General features: G+C 46.1%; 1 protein-coding gene across 1 annotated transcript in view; it reads left to right on the top strand.

The window, feature by feature from the left end:
• Nucleotides 1-12,790, top strand: part of LOC8051012 — a gene marked incomplete in the record, with an annotated part of 650,797 nt that extends 638,007 nt beyond the window's left edge. The window contains 2 exon segments of the mRNA XM_042289953.1: nucleotides 2,473-2,745; nucleotides 9,836-12,790. Of these exon segments, the coding sequence (XP_042145887.1) occupies nucleotides 2,473-2,745; nucleotides 9,836-10,123 (561 nt within the window).
• Between the last annotated feature and the right edge of the window lie 4,917 nt (nucleotides 12,791-17,707).

Genomic DNA, 17,707 nt, shown 5'->3' with positions numbered 1-17,707 from the left:
ACGGCCCGTAACATGCGGTGTTTATGCAACCCCGAAACTTATTTTTATTTTTAGTTCTTTCCTTTACGCCATTCGTAAAGAAAATAGGAGTTAATTATATAGACTGGAGGCCGTATGAGAAAAGAAGCATGGTGTAAACTGAGACCACCTGACTTTACACTGGTAACAAGAGTGGCAGAAAAATAAAACACAGGGTGTTTCGCATTTCAGAAATAAAGTAAACAGTAACGAGGAGCTAAAGATTTTTCGACTTCAACGTTACCTAGATCAAAAATGAGATTTAGATTTTTAAGCATTTTCGGCGGGAAGATGGTACCTCTTCATTGGACGCAAACAGATACTCATTTACTTCTCTACTTGCACCTTTCTAAAGATTCCTAACAAATGTTGTTTTGCACCGAGTTATAAACTGGAACCTTCACCTTCGAATCTGCCGATGATAGTTATCTTCACGTATTGTAACAGCTTTCTACGATAGTTAGCTTTATTTTTTTTTTTTTTTTTTAAGCGAAAGACATCGCCGTTATTCGGCTGATGTAGTATATGGTTCTTTGAGAAGTGCACACGGTAAACACTTACAGTCCAACCCGGTTTTGAGGACGTCGTTGGGAATCAATATATCCGCTATATCCGGAATTCGCAAATTTCTGAATAGCTACTCCCCTATTTCTGCAAGCTTTCAGTGCAGAGTAGCTGCCACAGAGCCGTATTTTTGTTTATGACAATGAATACGTCGACGCTCGCGTGCGCGTTAACTGGAGATGCGCTTCTCCGCTAGATAGGTCGTGCTGCGGGAAAGCCGAACTTTGGAGGGCTGCAGATATGCAAGATGCACGTTCTCCGGTTTTCACCGCTAGTGAACGTGTCGCTGAAATCCGGTCGCAATTTTGGTTGTACCCTTTTTAGCGGACGGCGAAAAAAGCTCGGGATCATGCAGTGACCGGTAATGCCGCGGAGCGGGAACAGTGTTAAGTGTGAAGCAGTTCTCGCACAGCTGCTTCATTCCGCGAGTGCATCTGCGGAATTGGAACACCCAGATTCGCGCAAAGTTGGTGAAACCTATACTCTAGATAAACGAAAAACAAAACTTACGTTGTACAAATAAAATAAGAAGAAAAAACGTAATGGGAGGAGGTTGACACGCGCGCGTTGCTTGCGCGTGCGTGTGTGCGTATGCGCGCTCTCTCAGACAACAGCGCCGCCTCTCGGAGAGCTGGAGAGTTGCTTTTCATCAACTTTTCCCCGACGGCGCAGAGCGGCGCAACGTGTCGCCCAACCGCGGGGCGCCTCGTGCTTTTCCTCGTGTTCAGAGCAAAGTAAACATTAAAAAAACTATTTTTTTTTTTTTTTTTGGGGGGGGGGGTTAATATTTATATTTGGTGTGGCAAAAAAAAAAAAAAAAGGTTTCTCGGTTTTGCCAACATTCTTCTTATATCTATGACGCCGTCATAATTCTGTTCGTTAAAAGTCTACTAAAATTACACTCAAAAGGGCCAGCAGGATTCTCCAACAAATATTATTTCCTCTTATTTGATATTTCGCTATTTTCTGGGTTGTTATAAGTTACTTGGTTTCGATTGTAATCCCTTCATGCAAATGAAACGCTAGAACGGCTAAATCAAAACTACGCAAAAAATCCACCATTTTGACGATGCTTGAAACACATGAAAGAGACCGGTTCTCAATCTCTTCAATCTCGAGGACCACCTACCTCTTATGATTGATGGCTGAAGAAACCGCTCCAGGTTTCGACACGGTTGCAATAAAGCCGCACGGAAGCCTACAGAACTTCTAAAATATATTTAATATACCAGGGGAGTGTTTGGTACATAGTTTTGCACTAGGCACATGTGGATGATTTCAGGTCAGTATCAATCAGTTCGTTGAGCGACGTTTCATCGATACGCGACATTTCATTGACACTTTGCTTTATCGAAAGGCTTCCCACGTTTGTTTCATTGGCAGATCTTGCAACATTTTGTTAAACACAACTCTGCTGTTTTCGCAAGAATCTTTTTTGCATTTTGCCTGGTTTACTGGGCGAGAGAAAGTGGGCAAGGCTTGGGGTGTTAACAGGTCTCAGGATATCATGCACTAGCTTTAATTGGCTTAGTAAAGAAAATATGTTGTTGATTTAATGTCGCAGGTGCACATGTCCACGAAACAAGCTTCCACGATATATAGAGTGTCAACAAACCGTCTGTCCACGAAACGCGCGTCTACAAGAACCTGTCCACAAAACGTGTTTTCACGAAACGTGATTCAACCAAACAATACGAATGGCTGTTTCATTCTGCTAAAATAGTGGAAAGTAAAAAAGTAGAAAAAATAGTGGAAAAAAAAAAAACATTTTCGAAATAGGGCAGTTGAGGAGCTTTGAGAAATTCGGGAACCTTAGCATCTACGAGGTTCCTAGGAACCCAGTTTGAAAACCCACGATGGAGCATAACCCCTCTTCTTTTCTGCGCGCAGGAGGAGCTGATGGCGAGCATCGCCCGGAAGCTGGACGTGCTCCGTGTGGAACGCGTCTCGCTCCGAGATGAGGCCTCGCAGAATGAGCAACTGGGACAGGCGCTGTCCGTGCGCGTGGACCTGCTGGCAAGGCCGGCCGAGCGGGATAAGTTTAGGCTCCACGTGGACGAACTGGACAAGATCGTCAACCTGCTCCTCTCACTGTCTGGACGGCTGGCCCGTGTCCACAACGCGCTGACGGGACTGCCTGCGGATGAGGCCTCGCAAGAACGGGTGGGTATCATGGCTGGACCATTGCAATGTCTTGCAGCAGATGGTGTTCACTTGCGGCTATGGCCACCTCGGTGGTTCCTAGGCAGAGCGCCGGCTTACAGATCCCTGGGTGGCTGGTTCGAATCCCGGCCAAGGTGCCTGCAATTTAGCAGAGTCTTGTTGCGGAGAGGGTGCCGCGTGACCTAGATTTCGGTTGCACGTCGAAAAATTCTCAGGTGGTCGAACCCTCTAATTTTACTTTTGATTGGCAGCCATAGCTGGGTACATTGCCTCAGACTACTCTTTGGCAGTGAGCTTCGGCAACACTTCCTCAACGTGCGCTTTCTCACTGACCTAACTTGTGAACAAACTGTTCGTCGGATGCTTAGAATGTTAAAATGGTTTGTTTGTCGGATAAGTTCATCTTGTGGTGTCACTGGGGTCAGCGGCACTCAAGGCATTGGCCCGCGGCGACATTTCCCCCCTCCTCCCCCTGTCTCGTGGCCCTCCGTGACTCTCCCCCCCGCCTGTCGCCTATTGCAACTTCCTCCCACCCCACCCCCCCTCCGCTCGTCGCCTACCGCGACGCCCCCCCGGAGCGCTGCACCTGGGGCCGTCCACCCCCCAGCCTCTTCCTTGTGATGCCACTGGGTTCATCATGCCTATCCAATTAACAAATTGCTCGTCGGTTAGGTCATTGAGACATCATCACAATGTGTTGACTCTCAAGGGCTTCTAGATGGTGAACAGAAATAGTGCCTCACTGACTTCATAATATTAGTCAGAATTGACATCTACAGCACAATTTCATAAAAGCCTTCATCTCCACATTTACATCTTCCTTAAAAAAAAAACAAAAAAAACATCTCCACCATTATGATCATATACATTAATACCGTATACAAAAGAACCATGGAATTTTTCTCAAAAGGAGACTGCAGAAATCGTTTTGATGTTTGCTTATGGTTGACTACTGTATTCGCAACTCCAGCCCATCGTCTGCCCTCTTGCGGATGAATAAAGAACCAGAGGAGCGGGAACGACGGCGGAGACGGTGGCGGGAATTGTCAGCTTTGGTGCTGCTCTTGCCGCATTCTCTGGTCGGTGCGTTCAGGCATCATGTAATTAAAAAAAAAAATGTGAGTGCGTTAAAATAGGAATAGGCTTCTTCCAAGATTTGAAGCGCCCCATCGCGGCAAATTGCCACAGGGTGCACTCTGGGAACTGGTTGGTCACTCACTTTCGGTTTTGATTGAGCAGCTTCAGTTCGTGCTATCACGCCGTGACCAAATGCGCTGCTTGAGTTTTCAATTATCTGACTTTTCATGAATGTACAATACCCTCATTCTCGAGCGGTACAAAACGAAGACCGGGGCACTTTCTTTGGTTCCCAAAACACCAGATATTGTGCATGCGTATGCAAACGTAGTAAGACGTGGCTTAGTCGCCTCACCCAACGATTACATCTTTGAGCTCAATTTTAATAATCCTGTCTAGTACCAGTGAACTACAACTGAAATTTGGTCACCTTGAGCCCTACAAGTATTTTGTTTCCCAAACGTCCGCTTCTTGTTACTTCATTGGGCGAAAAACAAACCGCACCCTCACGGGAGTATCGAAGTTGAGCCTAGCGTTGGCGCATGAACTTTGAAGGAAACTCAATAAATTCGACCTCACTACTGCACAAAAGTTACTATGATGTCTTCCTCGTGTCATCATATATATCCCACTAAAATTTTAGGCTGATGGGAGATTGAGGTTTCGCAAACGCTGAGATCGGCTAGCTACGATGGAGTCCCTAAGAAACGCCCCCTACCTCTCGCTAAGCCTTTTTGGACTACTAACGCCCAAGATCTGTGTTTGGACGGTGTGTCTTAAATTATCTCGGCATACTCAATTAGGAAGGAAGCAATCACTTAACGAATATTACGGCCATTAGCAACCGTCAAATGCACTTTGAATAATTTCATTAGTTTGGTGCACAACATAGGATTTCACGCGTGTTCTGCGCACGTCTGGCGAATGGTGCGACATTCTTCACAGAAGTGCTTAACTCTTAATTTCTTAAAATGGTTTGTATGTGTGAATGTGCCTATATGATTGGCAGGATATAACTTCATGCACAAATGCGATGTTGAAATAGTAGAATGCAAGCGGGTAGGGACTTCACTTCGTGCAGTGCTGTGGGTCAGTACAGATAAGATATAAGCAGTGGTGGAAGTGCTGTGCCATTTGCGCCAAATTGTGCCATGAACAAAAGTCTGCTACGTCTCGCGCCAAAGTGCCATTTTTGCTGAGAATTGCACCACACCTGTGCCGAAATGGGCTTAAGAGCAAAAAAATATAAAATGCTTGATTATTGGTCGGCCCTAATATTCGGAGAAGTAGGACGAAATGAAAATGGTACGAATATGTATTTCACAGCGTCTCTTTTCACCATATTGTTTGTTTCATCTTAGGCGAACACACATGCTAAAAGTACAAATTGCGGGACTTTTATTGAACGTGATTGGTTTAGCCGATGGAAGAACACATACAGATAGATGGACGAATGCCATGATGTCAAACTTTGACGCTGTCTGGTCGGTCCGAGTGTTTTTTTTTAGCTTTGGCTGCACTTTGAACTGAGGTGAAACAAAGTTTAGATATTGCTCATCTCTCAGACGCTGGCAGCAGGTTGATCGCCGATATCATCTAAATTTCCAGACAATGTCGGCTATATCAGGAGCTAAAAGTCGCGATAAAATATTGCAAAATAGTAGAATGTGCAGCTACTGTTCTAAGACAAAGCTTGGTTCTTATACTCCCGGTGAGATCACTTGATTATCATGCCTGTCGTATGCCTGTGTGCCGCAGCTAGCACCAGCTCCTGCACATCAAGCTTCGCGGCTTTGCACCGGAGTGCTAGGAGCAGCGGTTGACATGGTCGAGCCTATCGGTTAGCACGATACATGCTTCAATATGAAATGCGGGCCTATATTTGGATAAATACGATAGTCAAGGTAGTTCTTGTGCAGCTGTCGATCCAAAGAACAGCGAATGTTGGCTTCACTCCGGTTCCAACGACGCGGAAGCACAATATCACTTTTAGGGCACAACTGTAGGTTTTCGTAATATTTGCGTGTGATTGTTTTTTGCAGTTTATAACAGTATTAGAGTCTTGTTTGCCGTTTGGCAGAGGAACTTTTCCGTCACCTGTGGTATATGTTCCTGCCCTGACCTCTTTGTATTTGTAGCCAAATAAATTAATTTCAGCGCACCGCCCAGCGTCAGCGAGCAGGTGCACGGTAAATCTTGGAAACCTATCCCTGTTTTTTTCGCCATCTTGGGAATTACCGCCCCGCCATCTATAGGGATTCGGAGTTGCGAATATTTTCCCTGCCAGATGACAAATAACTGGCATTGTTTTCTTCCCCCTATCTTTAATAATTTTCTAATTAGCAATAATATAACCAAATGAATACGATACATAGCACCAAAAATACCCTCTGCAGTTTATGCGCACAAAAAATCCATCTGTAGGATAATGAAGGTTGTTTTGGATCGCCTAAAATTGTAAAATATGGTGCTAAAACTACTCGATTCCCGGATCATATGGGTCTTTAGTACGGTGATATATAGAGCCCTGCACGAATAACAGTTTGATTATCCGCATCCGATCCGTATCCGCAGACTTTGTATCCGCATCCGAACTGCATCCGCAAACTTTTTACATTATTGTATTCGTATCCGATCCGCATTCTTTGTATCCGTATCCGAACCGCATCCGCAAAATGTGGAACCACATCCGACTCACAATTCAGGCATTCATTGTACTGGGCAATATCAAGGAGTGGCCAGGCTCTTTAAATCGACTGCGAAATTCAATTTCTTAACTTATTGCGTTCCGATTTTGTACAGCGTTAGCCACAGGTGGTGCATTTTTTCAATGAAATTCGCAAAGAGCGAGCTTACCTGAGGAAAAACTAAAAAAAGAAAAAGGCTTAACTCCTATGGAAACGGAGCAAAGCCATCGGTCTTCAAACCATTGGGCGCCCTATGGTTTAAGACCAACGGCTTCGCTGCGTTGCCATAGGAGTTAAGCCTTTTTCTTTTTTTACTTTTTCCTCAGGTAAGCTCACTTTTTGCGAATTTTATTGAAAAAAATGCACCACCTGGTGGCCAACACTGTACAAAATCGGAACGCGATAAGTTAAGAAATTGAATTTCGCAGTCGATTTAAAGAGCCTGGCCACTCCTTGAATCACCCGATATATCATAACATCAAGCGTGAATGAAAAAAAAATAATACAAATAGCACTTTTTAAGTTGTTTGCTTATCTTTGTACAAAGAAATCTTTGGGACACCATTCAAAGGGGATGTCATTTTATCATTCTCAGTTTTATCGTATTTATATTAAAAGCGATCAGCCTTCCCGAAACACTGCGCGTCGAAGGAAAAATTATCTCTGTTATGTGACCGTCCTAGGAGTCTCTGCCCGGAGAAAGTCTTCCGCTCTTTCCCTGCCAATGTACCAGCTTTCTAGGGACTATTGATGCCCTGCATTCTTTACTTTTTCTGTAGATAGCATTTTTGACGAGATGGAATGCACTAACTGAAGCGATCTTCAGTGAAAATCAGATCTTTCTTAGGATCTCTATCGTTTCTTCGAAACGCGTTTTGTGGACATACGTTTCGTGGACAACTTTTCATGGACATACATTTCATGGACACACGGTTCGTCAACGCTGTACGTTTTGTGGGCTCATGCCCCTGTGACGTTTTGTCGACAACGCATTTCTTCACTAAGCCGGTAAAAGCTAGCGCGCGATTCACCAAGGCGCGCACCAAACCATGCCCCCTTTCCCCTGTAATTCAGGCGAGACGCAAAAAATTTGTTACGAAAATAGCAGGGTCGTGTGCGACGAAACGTCTCGGGTTTTTCGATGAACTGCCCCGTGGCAGTCAGTCAACGAACTGAATGCCACAAGGCAAAAATTTAGATCCGGATCAGCGGATATCCGCATCCGCAGCCCCTGACATCCGCATCCGATCCGCAATCCGCCAAAATTTGTCTAATTTTTATCCACATCTGCCAGTTTACTGCGGATATCTGCAGAGGTCCGCGGATAAGCCGCAGATATGCAGGGCTCTAGTGATACGGGTTGTATTTGTGCACATGTATTTTTCACGAGGGATGTAGAGATGGAAGACTAGTTGACTCCAACATTCTAAGTCAGGCATGTAGCCAGGGGGGGGGGGACGACCCATGGAGCCCAGGCCCCCCCCCCCCCCCCCCCCCCCCCCCGAAATCTTCCATTTTGCTGGGGCCTCTTCTCCCCCTCCCCCTCATGCAGCATTTTGTCATGGGTGGCCCCCCCCTCCCCCCTCCCAAAACAAAATCCTGGATATGTGCCTGTTCTAAGTACAGAAAAGAGTATACACGAACTCAACTCTCCTACGTCACGCCGCGGTGGTGGCAAGTCGGGCAGAAGTCGCCGTGCGAGACATGCAATCTTGTGTTCTTTTTGGAGAAACCAGACAAAAAAAACCGCGTTCTCGTCAAAATGTTGCGACAGGGGCTGTACCAAGAGAGTCTGGAAAGGTTTGAAGATCAGTTTTCATGTGTTTCTGCCCGCTCCGTTCATCCGAGTATGTGGATAGTAGCCGTGAAAAGGGTAAACCAGACGCTGTCGAACTACGATTGCTTGTGCGGGCAGCACTTTGTGGTCGCCAGATGTATTTGTTTTGTTCCAACATGAACGACAGAAAACCGCCAAGTTGTCCAGGCCCCCCGCGGGTTCAGTGCGTCTTCAAATTCACACTGCCGCCTGATCGTTCAAACTTTCGTCTGCTCTTTTGAATTCGTCTGCTTTTTGTCGTCTGCTCGTTCAAACAAAAGCGGCCCGTAGACCAAACTTTGACCCGGTGATTGTAATAAGAAGTAATTGCAGGCCTCAAAAGACTTAAGTAGGCTCGGTGTAAACAGTAGATACACTACAAGATGTTAATCATTGGCACCAGTGGCCACCACCGACTTGTTGCGCTTGGTCTGTTCCCACTTCTGAATTTCAGTATCGACGTCGACCATCGCCTCTACCTTCTACACTTTTGCAGCACGAGCAACATCGCGACCGAAAATGTCTAAAAGAATCTCATCATGGTTTTGGCGTCCATTTTGCGGCGTTCACATAAATGAATCGCCGCACGTCAAATTATTTACGCAAAGTTTAGCGGTGTAACGAGCCTTGATAATTTCGCTCAGGCGATTAAAGTGGTAAGACATTGCTATGAGGACATAGAATCAACAATTCTAACATGAAAAAGAGTATGCAGACTCACACAGACGCCAACAACGTGACATTCCAATGGTTTGTTGAACCGGGACGCAGTGCTTCTTGCCCGTACTTCATTGCGCAAGCGTTCGAACTGTTGTCTGCTCTTTCAAACTCTGCTTTTTGTCGTCAGCTCGTTCAAACAACAGCGGCCCGTAAACCAAACGTTGACCCGTTAATTGCGATAAGAATTAAGTGCAGGCCTCAAAACACTTTTGAAGTTTGGTTTGGGTAACTAGGCTAAGTGTAAACAATAGATACAAGAAGATGTTGATCATTGTTACCAGTGGCCATCACCGATTTGTAACGCCCGATTCTACTTGTGGTTTTCAGTATCGACGTCCACCATCTCAGCTACGGTCCACGCATTTGCAGCCCATGCGACGTCGCGACTGAAAATAGCGAGCAGAATCTCATTGTGCGAGTCAGGCTTTAGTGCCCATTCTGCGGCGTCCGCGTGAAATGAATCGCCGCAAGTCGCATTATTCACGCAAAGTTTTGCCTCATTAATTTTGCTGAAGCCGCTCAAGTAGTCAGACATTGTTAGGAGGACGTAGAATCAACAATTCAAATGCGAAAGAGAGCACGGGGACTCCCACCAACGCCGAGAACAACACAAATCAATGGTTTGTTTATGGGCGACGGCAGACTTCTTGCCCACCATCCACCGCGCATGCACAGCGCGGGTGACGTCCGCTAGGGGCGCTTCGGTTTGTTTGTAAACATGAGTTGGTGTATAGCAGTGTTTTCATAAAGGATACCACATCATCTAATGCCCACAATGTTGTACTTGCAGCGTGCCCTGGAAGCCAAGCGGGACAAGCTGACAAGTCAGCACGAAGAGGCGCGGCGGCTCAAGGAAAGCATCGACAAGCGCAGCCGCCAAGTGGCCTTGTTCTTGCGGAGGTATCTGAGTCCTCAGGAGTATGCAGACTATGGCCATTTTGTGCGCATGAAGTCCAAGCTGCTTGTGGATGCCCGTGAGATTGATGACAAGATACGGCTCGGCGAGGAACAGCTGACCGCTCTTCGAACTGGAGGCCAAAGCAGCACTGTTACTCCGTGGAAGCCCATGGCCTCCTAGGGGTTCCTGTTGGGGTCACGGTGCTGACCTATGACCTGCACATGTTGTGTTGAGCACTCCAATCATACAAATCTAGCAGTGACTCTCAGAAAGTGTCAGGCTGGAAGACATACTCTGAAGACGTCTACAAGAAACATAGTTGAAGGCATCTGGTGAAGACATCTGCTGAAAGCATCTTCTTAATACTTCCACTGAATCTGCGGGCTGAATGTATCTACTGAGGACATCAGATGACAGTGCCTGCTGGGCACATCCACTGAGAATGCCTCCTGAAGCTGTCTTCTTGAGACATCTGTTGACATCAGTCTTTGAGGCGCCTCGATCATGACTGCAGATGTCTGCTGAAGTCGTCCATTTTAAGATGGCTTGAGGAGGGGTCCATGATAGTAGCCTTTTCCTGATGTCATCCTTAAGATATGTCTACAGGAACTTTGTGGCGAAGACGTGCAAACATAGTTCCCGTGGAAGTTGCCCGAACACATCAACCCTCTTTGAGCTGCGTTGATTGAACAAGAGCAAACTCTTGACTGCCCATCTAGTGCCATATCAAGTTAACCTCCCCCCTTTCCCCCGCAGTGCGGTGCGTTGCGTGCAGTTGTGTTCCTTCCCGACATTGCTCGCCAATTTGTGCTGCTGCAGTGTGGTTCTCGAAGGACTCAGCAATAATGAAGGCACTGTCACTTGTTCAGCATTATACGCATTTTGTGTTTGGCAGCTGATGACTTTCCACCTTGGGAAGAATGGTCAACTGAGGAATTTTTATTGCCGATGTTCGTGCTTGGTCGCGAAGCGTTCGTTTATCTTGTCATGTGGACCGAATCATTTCTGGTAGGTATCCTTCAGTTATTTTTACTTTGAGGACCATGACTGGTCGCCCGGGGCCAAGTAAAAGAAGAATGCAGAAACAGACTGTTCATCAAATTGATTGGAGGTGTGCTCATTGTCCATCAAAGAGAGCTTTCTCGGAAATATTGATGTTTACATTTGTTCATTATCTTTTAAAATTATAGCTTTCTTCATTTTTGATGGCTCGGATTGCAGTGCTGTATTTGAAAACATATTGTCAGTTTTTTTTTTTTATTAACTTGGGCTCGCTTTAATAAGCATTTAATGCTATCCCAACAAATAAATCCACACCCAGAGAGACAGATAAAATGTTTATCCAAATAAAAACTGCAATGCATCCAGATAACCAATAAACTTTAAGCCTGTGTACACAAAAAGAATACATTTTTTGGACCATGGCGGGGAACTATTCACACAGCTACAGGTGATAATATGTTCAAATGTGACACGAAACCAACTCTGATATCTGAGCAGATTTACTTTTAGATCTACATCCAATCAGAGGGCGAGTTGTTAACACGGTTGTTGATTTCGAAGTGAATGCTGTGTCCATTCCGTGACTTTCCCCTGGGTACAGAAGAAGAAAAGAACTCTGAACAATCTTTCTCGCTACCGGGTTGATTCAGTGGTCTGTACGTCACTCCTGAATTATCCTTTTTTTATTCTGTTGCGCTAGGGGAAGATTCGTGCAAATAAGTCGAGCTTTTGTCGCCATGTTTGATATCTCACACAGCTGTGAACAGATGTGAAGTTAAAGGCTGCATCCGGTTATTCCACTCTCGCGACCGAGAAACGACGCTGAAAGCACTCTCTAACAATGAGCACTTGCTAACGATAAACTGTTACATTACGGCCTCGAAAAAATTATGTGAACTCACGCCAAGACAGTTGTGTGTCCGAAGCAAATGGCCTCGTGTACCTTTTGTTCAGAAAGTACTTAGATTTCATAAATACACACTGGCCATTTTCCACCACTCGGTTGTATACATGTGGGAAATTTTGACTCTGAGCTTGCATGTATAAACCATTCTTAATTTAACTATCTGAGGGATGAGCAGATTGGACATACTCATCGTAACTGCTGGGTAACAGGACTGGAATGACCAAACTCGGCCACTATTTATTTCTTCAGTTTCGTCACTTTGGCGGCAAGTATGTTTTGTTTTGTTTATATCTGTTTGTAGGTCACTATTTAAAATGAAAAAAGGAGCGAACACATCTTTCATCGCGTTTTACGTTGAAGTGTGATATAAGAAGTCGTTTTCAAAGTCGTGTAACTGTTGGGAGTTTTCCTTTTTTTTTGCGGGACAGTGTTTTCCGGAGGAGCAGCTGAAGTGCATGAAGACGACACTGCTGCCCTTTGGAGTCGAGGTGGTCGTAACGTCTCTTGGCGCACGTACGCAAAACAACTTGGCGTTTCTTCGGCCCCCTCACTCCTATAGAAACCTATAGATGCCGTCGGTCTCCCAAAATGTGAATCTCCCCCCACCCCTCCCTGCTGCGGTCGCCAACAGTATTTTTGTAGAACACCTGTCGTAATAAAGTGGCCGAAGCGGGACCCAAACGTAGTGGTGGAAGCCAGCGACTTGGACATTTTGTACAAAAAAAAGAGTGGCGCGGTGCGTGGAAGGTGCGTGTACTTGTGTGTGTTCTCCGCGCCCACTGCCGGTTCGGTCGTGCGATGGCCGCGGCAGCTGAGGCGGCGGTGAAGGCGCGGCTTCGTGTAATGTGCCCCCCGAAGGTACCTACCTGTACATAGGACAGAAACGGCCACGGTGCGGCAATCTGTGATTTTCAATAAAAAGAAATGTTTGGGGTGTGCGTGCGTATTTTTGTTTTAAGGCGAGAGTCCACTGGCTGTGCCTCTGCCAAGACCACGAGTGTCGGTGGCACTTACGACATCGTTGGCACAAAATGAAGACGTGTGGTAAACGCATCGGACACTACAAGCTGTCCCTGACAATCCAGTGCTTCGTACGTATCACATGACCAGACGCCCCTCCCAAAGGTCACATACGCCCGCACATCATTGGATCGGCTCCCAGTAGCTTCGAAAGGCTCGTAGCGTCCCCTGTTTCATCGTGGGTCTATATCACATGAGCAAATGACGTTTTAGCAAATTACCGGGGTGCGTGTTAACCCCCCCCTGCATTCATGCCGCTTCGTGGCAAGAGTCTGTGGCGGCTCATTACAAAAACATTAACCCACCTGTAAACGCCGCTTCGCGGCGGCCGACCATTCGCTAAAGTGTCTTTCAATGAAAACTCGGCGTTGGCTAAAACGTCATTGAACCCACTGAGTGCCACCCGTTGGGGCCATCCTAGTGCATCGAAGTTACGTGGAGAGAATGCTATTCATGTGCTTTTGTGTTTCTAGGTGGTGTTGGTTGTAGACGTGCTCCAGATGCACCGTAGTACAATAAAGAAATATTGACCAATAACAAACACCAGAAGCTGAAAAAAAAAAAAAGACTGTTTTCAATTTGTACTTTGTAGTTCAGAATGAGGTCACGTAAACAAACCAATAAAACTTGTGTTGACATCTCTACGAAAATTGTAAAAAAGTAGAGAATAAGGAGGTAAGTTATACTTTTTTTTTTCGTTTACTCTCATCTTTAGCCACATAGTTGACAAATTCGGTACGCGGAACGAAAAGAAAACGACGCATTACAATCTGAAACAACTAGAAGAGTGGAGAAATGACAAAACAGGAATGATAGACAGTCGCGATTAAACCGTGAGCTTCCAGTGGTGTGGTGGTCTGACGAGAGCAAAACGATGTTGTTCCTCATACCGAAAGTTCTGCGGTGCAAGATACGCCCCGCACCTGAGGATAGTTCGAAAATCGGAACTCGAGCTTTTAGGGCGCTCTGTACCTGAAACCGGCATCTCTCCTAAAAATTAACACCATTTGCAAGTTCGCATTTCGGGACAGAAGCTCCTCTAATAGCGAGTTCGTTTCACAGCACTTGTGCCCACGCGTGCCCACTTCGGCCGGCACTCCACGAGTTCTTGCACCCTCCGAGTTCGTTTCAGCGCCGACACCCCACGCGTGCATGCACATTCTGCACCGAGAAAATGGAGAAAATCAAGCGTGCGCCCAAATGCAATCCCGTCATGCCCCGCTCCGGCGAAAAATGGGAGCAGAGGACAAGGGGTCGTCTGCTCCGGCGAAAAATGGGAGCAGAGGACAAGGGGTCGTCTGCTCCGGCGAAAAATGGGAGCAGAGGACAAGGGGTCGTACAGCGGAACCGAAAGAGAAAAAAAAAAAGTCGATTTTCTGATAGAAATCGCGTCCCGCGGGCAACAGAATCGAACGCGAGCTTGAATTGTGAGCATCTGCTCTTTCATGAAGGAAAGAATTGAGAACCCATACTTTATTTAGAGGTTTTAAATCCCTCTGTTGCCGTACAGACGCTGAAATATACCAGTGTGTGAAGAAATGCTCAGAACAAACTCATCAGCGGCCCCAGAGATGTTTATCACCTTCCGTGTGCGGGTGAATAATTGAACATTTGTCGACAAAACTCCCCCAGCAGAAACAAGCTAAACATGGTGACTTTACCCGGGCTTGGGCATTTACCTACGTCAGCTAACTTGCCCCTTAGTATCTTGTTCGAGAAAGCTCTCGTTCTCGACGCCCTCACCAAGGCGAAAATCTGATCCACCTGTAACTAGATCGAAATCGAAAGTCCCGAACAGAAAGGCGCTAGTTTCCGTGTGAAGTCGGTACCTTTTCTGCGACATAGATGGCGGCAGCATCAGTCTTCTGTTAGGGAGCCCAGGGAGCCTACATACTCGCCGAAGCTCCCTATCTTCTGCACTCGGTGCATCAGCCGAGTTTGTTTGCAACACTCTGCGAATGCGATGCATTCTGGGAGACGAGTGGCCATTATAAATTACGTCAAAAAGCTTTATGCTAGGTGGCGCTAGCTACCCCCAGTTCTAAAGGCTACGGCCTTGGTCGTTGATATCCACTCACTCCTAATCCTTTATAAGTTTTATAAATTTTATATTATGAATTACTAATTTTTTATGATTATTTAACCTATATATTTATTTTTTAGTTACGTATATTTTGTTTAGTTGAATTATTTTCAGTTTCAATTGTGGCGGCTGAACATTTTTATTAGAAAGGCAGCTTGCGTATTGCGCTTCCTTGCCAGTGTTTTTAATAGAAATAATGAATCTTTAAAATAAAGCATTAAAATAAGGTTTATATTAATATTAATATTTAAATACAATTTTAAAAATAACGCTTTATATAAAAAATGCGTTTTTTTTTTTAAATTAGAGATTGCAGCGCCGTATTTTTTGCAACGGAATTCAGTGATATTACTACCACAACACGATTGACAGTGTTGGGAGTGCATCACACGTCATAGTGTAAAGCCAAGCGTACGCAACGCGAAGAAAAGGACAACAAGTAGTGAGGTAACTCTGTGACGCAAATTCCGGCGGAAGCGGTAATGTCAGGTGCCTGTTGGCGTTTTTCAGAGCTCGCTGACTTTTTTGTTTTCTTTTCGTCAGTCGGAGTAGCAGCAGCAGCAGCGCTGCGCTGGCGGGTGGTCGCCGTGAAGTGTGTGCAGCGTGTGTGAGCGAAGGCGGCTGTGTATTTTTTTTTCCCCCGCTGCAACAGTCTTCGCTTCGGCTTCCCCTGTCAACCAAAACACGCGGCAAGTCGCCGAGTCCGCCCGCTCTCCGACGACGACGAGAACGACCGTGATCGACGAAACGTGATGTGCCGTGCCGAAAGTTTTCGACGATGCTACGCTGGCCGCCGCGCGACGTCGACGACTCGCAGGGCCGTGCTGCTTCGCTCGCTGTCGTGAACTCGGCTTTTCGATGACAGCGTCAACGCGGAAACGGTTCGGATACGCTTACCGTCGAACATCGCCGCCTCGAAAGTTTATCTGGGAGTACGAGCGTTTCGGATTCACCTAGGTGAGTTGGTCGCCGTACTGACCGCCGCCGCTTTCGTCCAGCTTTGGCCCAACTGCCCCTCTCGCTCGCTAATTGCTCGCAAGCCATTCGCTTTCTTTTAAGACTCGTCGCTTGACCCGACGAAGCCGAACCGTTTTGTAGCCGTGTTTACGGCCAAATTTGCGGTTGCCCACGAGACAGCCGGTACTGGTTTTAGGATCGTCCCACACTGGAAACCGGAGCTAACTTTTCCTCGTGTCGCGTAAGCAAAATAACAACAGCAAAAAAAGAAAGTTACGCAATGCCGGTCGGTTCGCTGTCACTTGCCGGGAGTTCGGTATCACCAGCCTCCGAGGAACTTGATAAAACGACTTCATATCTTTCGGGGGATCGGAGTGAACGGAAAGCTGGCGGCACTGAAAGCGACTTTTGACTTTCGCGATCGGTAAACTTCATCGCCACCGTAGTTTTTGACAGATGCGGCTAGACGCTGGGGCGCTTGAGCGATATGTTCTCGCTGTCGCTCGTCAGCGTGTCACAAAACAGAAATATCGTAATGTGTGTGCTCAGGCCGCTCAGGCGGAGACAAAGTTCGCAGCATCTCGGCAATAACAAAAAAAAAAAAAAAATAAAAAGAAAGCCGACCGTGGGTGCTTGCAAGAGTTCGTTCCGTTTCCTTGGGGCCCTTTATCTTATCCGACGGCGCTTGGGGTGCGAACCGGTTGTCACAGGAACCCTCCGCTCTTGTCATAACGTGCGCCTAGGTCCCGTTGCACTGGCGCGGTGCAAACACACTTCGGGAAATGTGGGTTGTTGCGCCGCCGCCAGGCGTGTGGACTCTTTATCGATCTGTTTATACTGACACGGCATTTAGCGTGCAGCGCTCCCCGACCCGGGGCCACGGCTGTTTTCTCTTTGAAGTGCCGCCCGCTGCTGACGTCGACGTCATTAACAGATGACGTCACGTGATTTGTTTTGGGGGCACTTCTGACGTCACACTTTAGGTTTCACAGAAATTGTTTACTGGAGAGCCTCATGAGCGCAGTCTTATCTAGTTGGGAGCCCTTGACTTCTCAACTAGATAGCGTACATGTATTGTTTCTTTTGCCTTTTTTTTTTTTTTTTTAATCAGTTTGAATGGCTTTTGGATGAGCATTGTACCGTCGTGCTGTCCTCCTACTGATTGATGCACATTAGAGGCCTCAGGCTACCATCGTAGATCTACAGCGTGTAACAGTGTTGCCATGCTGTAAAGGCGGATTAAACCTTGCACTGTTTGAACATTTAACGTCTAATTTGGCTTTGACTTTATTTTCTCGAAGCACTTGCTAGCTTTTAGCGCAAGCCATGATCCGACTGTAGATTTCATGGTTCTAACCGAAAGTTTCCGTTCAACCTCTGGCCTTAATAACAAACGAGGCAGCTATTTAAACCAACAAACACCTGTTATGTAGCTGTAACTGCGCTATATTTTTGCGAGAGGTGCTTTTTTCTTCTCCGAAATTGTGACTGGTTTCCGTTGCTTAGTATTCCAACACTGCACTACCAATACCTGTTATTACCTGAGGTGCATTTCATACCTGGAAGATGAACATTTTGTTCGTTTAATTTTCTCCGAATAATCACACATTACGCTCACTAAAAGACACCAGGAATTTCCCAAATAAAGAGTGCAAAAGGCTCAAACTTCATGAATCAGTAATGACTGTTATGACAGGTAGCAAGTTAAAAGTGATATGAGACTGGTGAACTTAGGGTGCTGCAAATATGTTTTTGCCTAATCCCCAAGATAATTGAAGTCGTAGGAATATAGTTT

This window comes from Ixodes scapularis, unplaced genomic scaffold, assembly GCF_016920785.2.
Source record: "Ixodes scapularis isolate PalLabHiFi unplaced genomic scaffold, ASM1692078v2 PGA_scaffold13__105_contigs__length_92229423, whole genome shotgun sequence".
Lineage (NCBI taxonomy): Eukaryota > Metazoa > Arthropoda > Arachnida > Ixodida > Ixodidae > Ixodes > Ixodes scapularis.
Note: the sequence above shows the minus strand (reverse complement) of the source record. Positions and strands in the feature narration are given on the sequence as shown.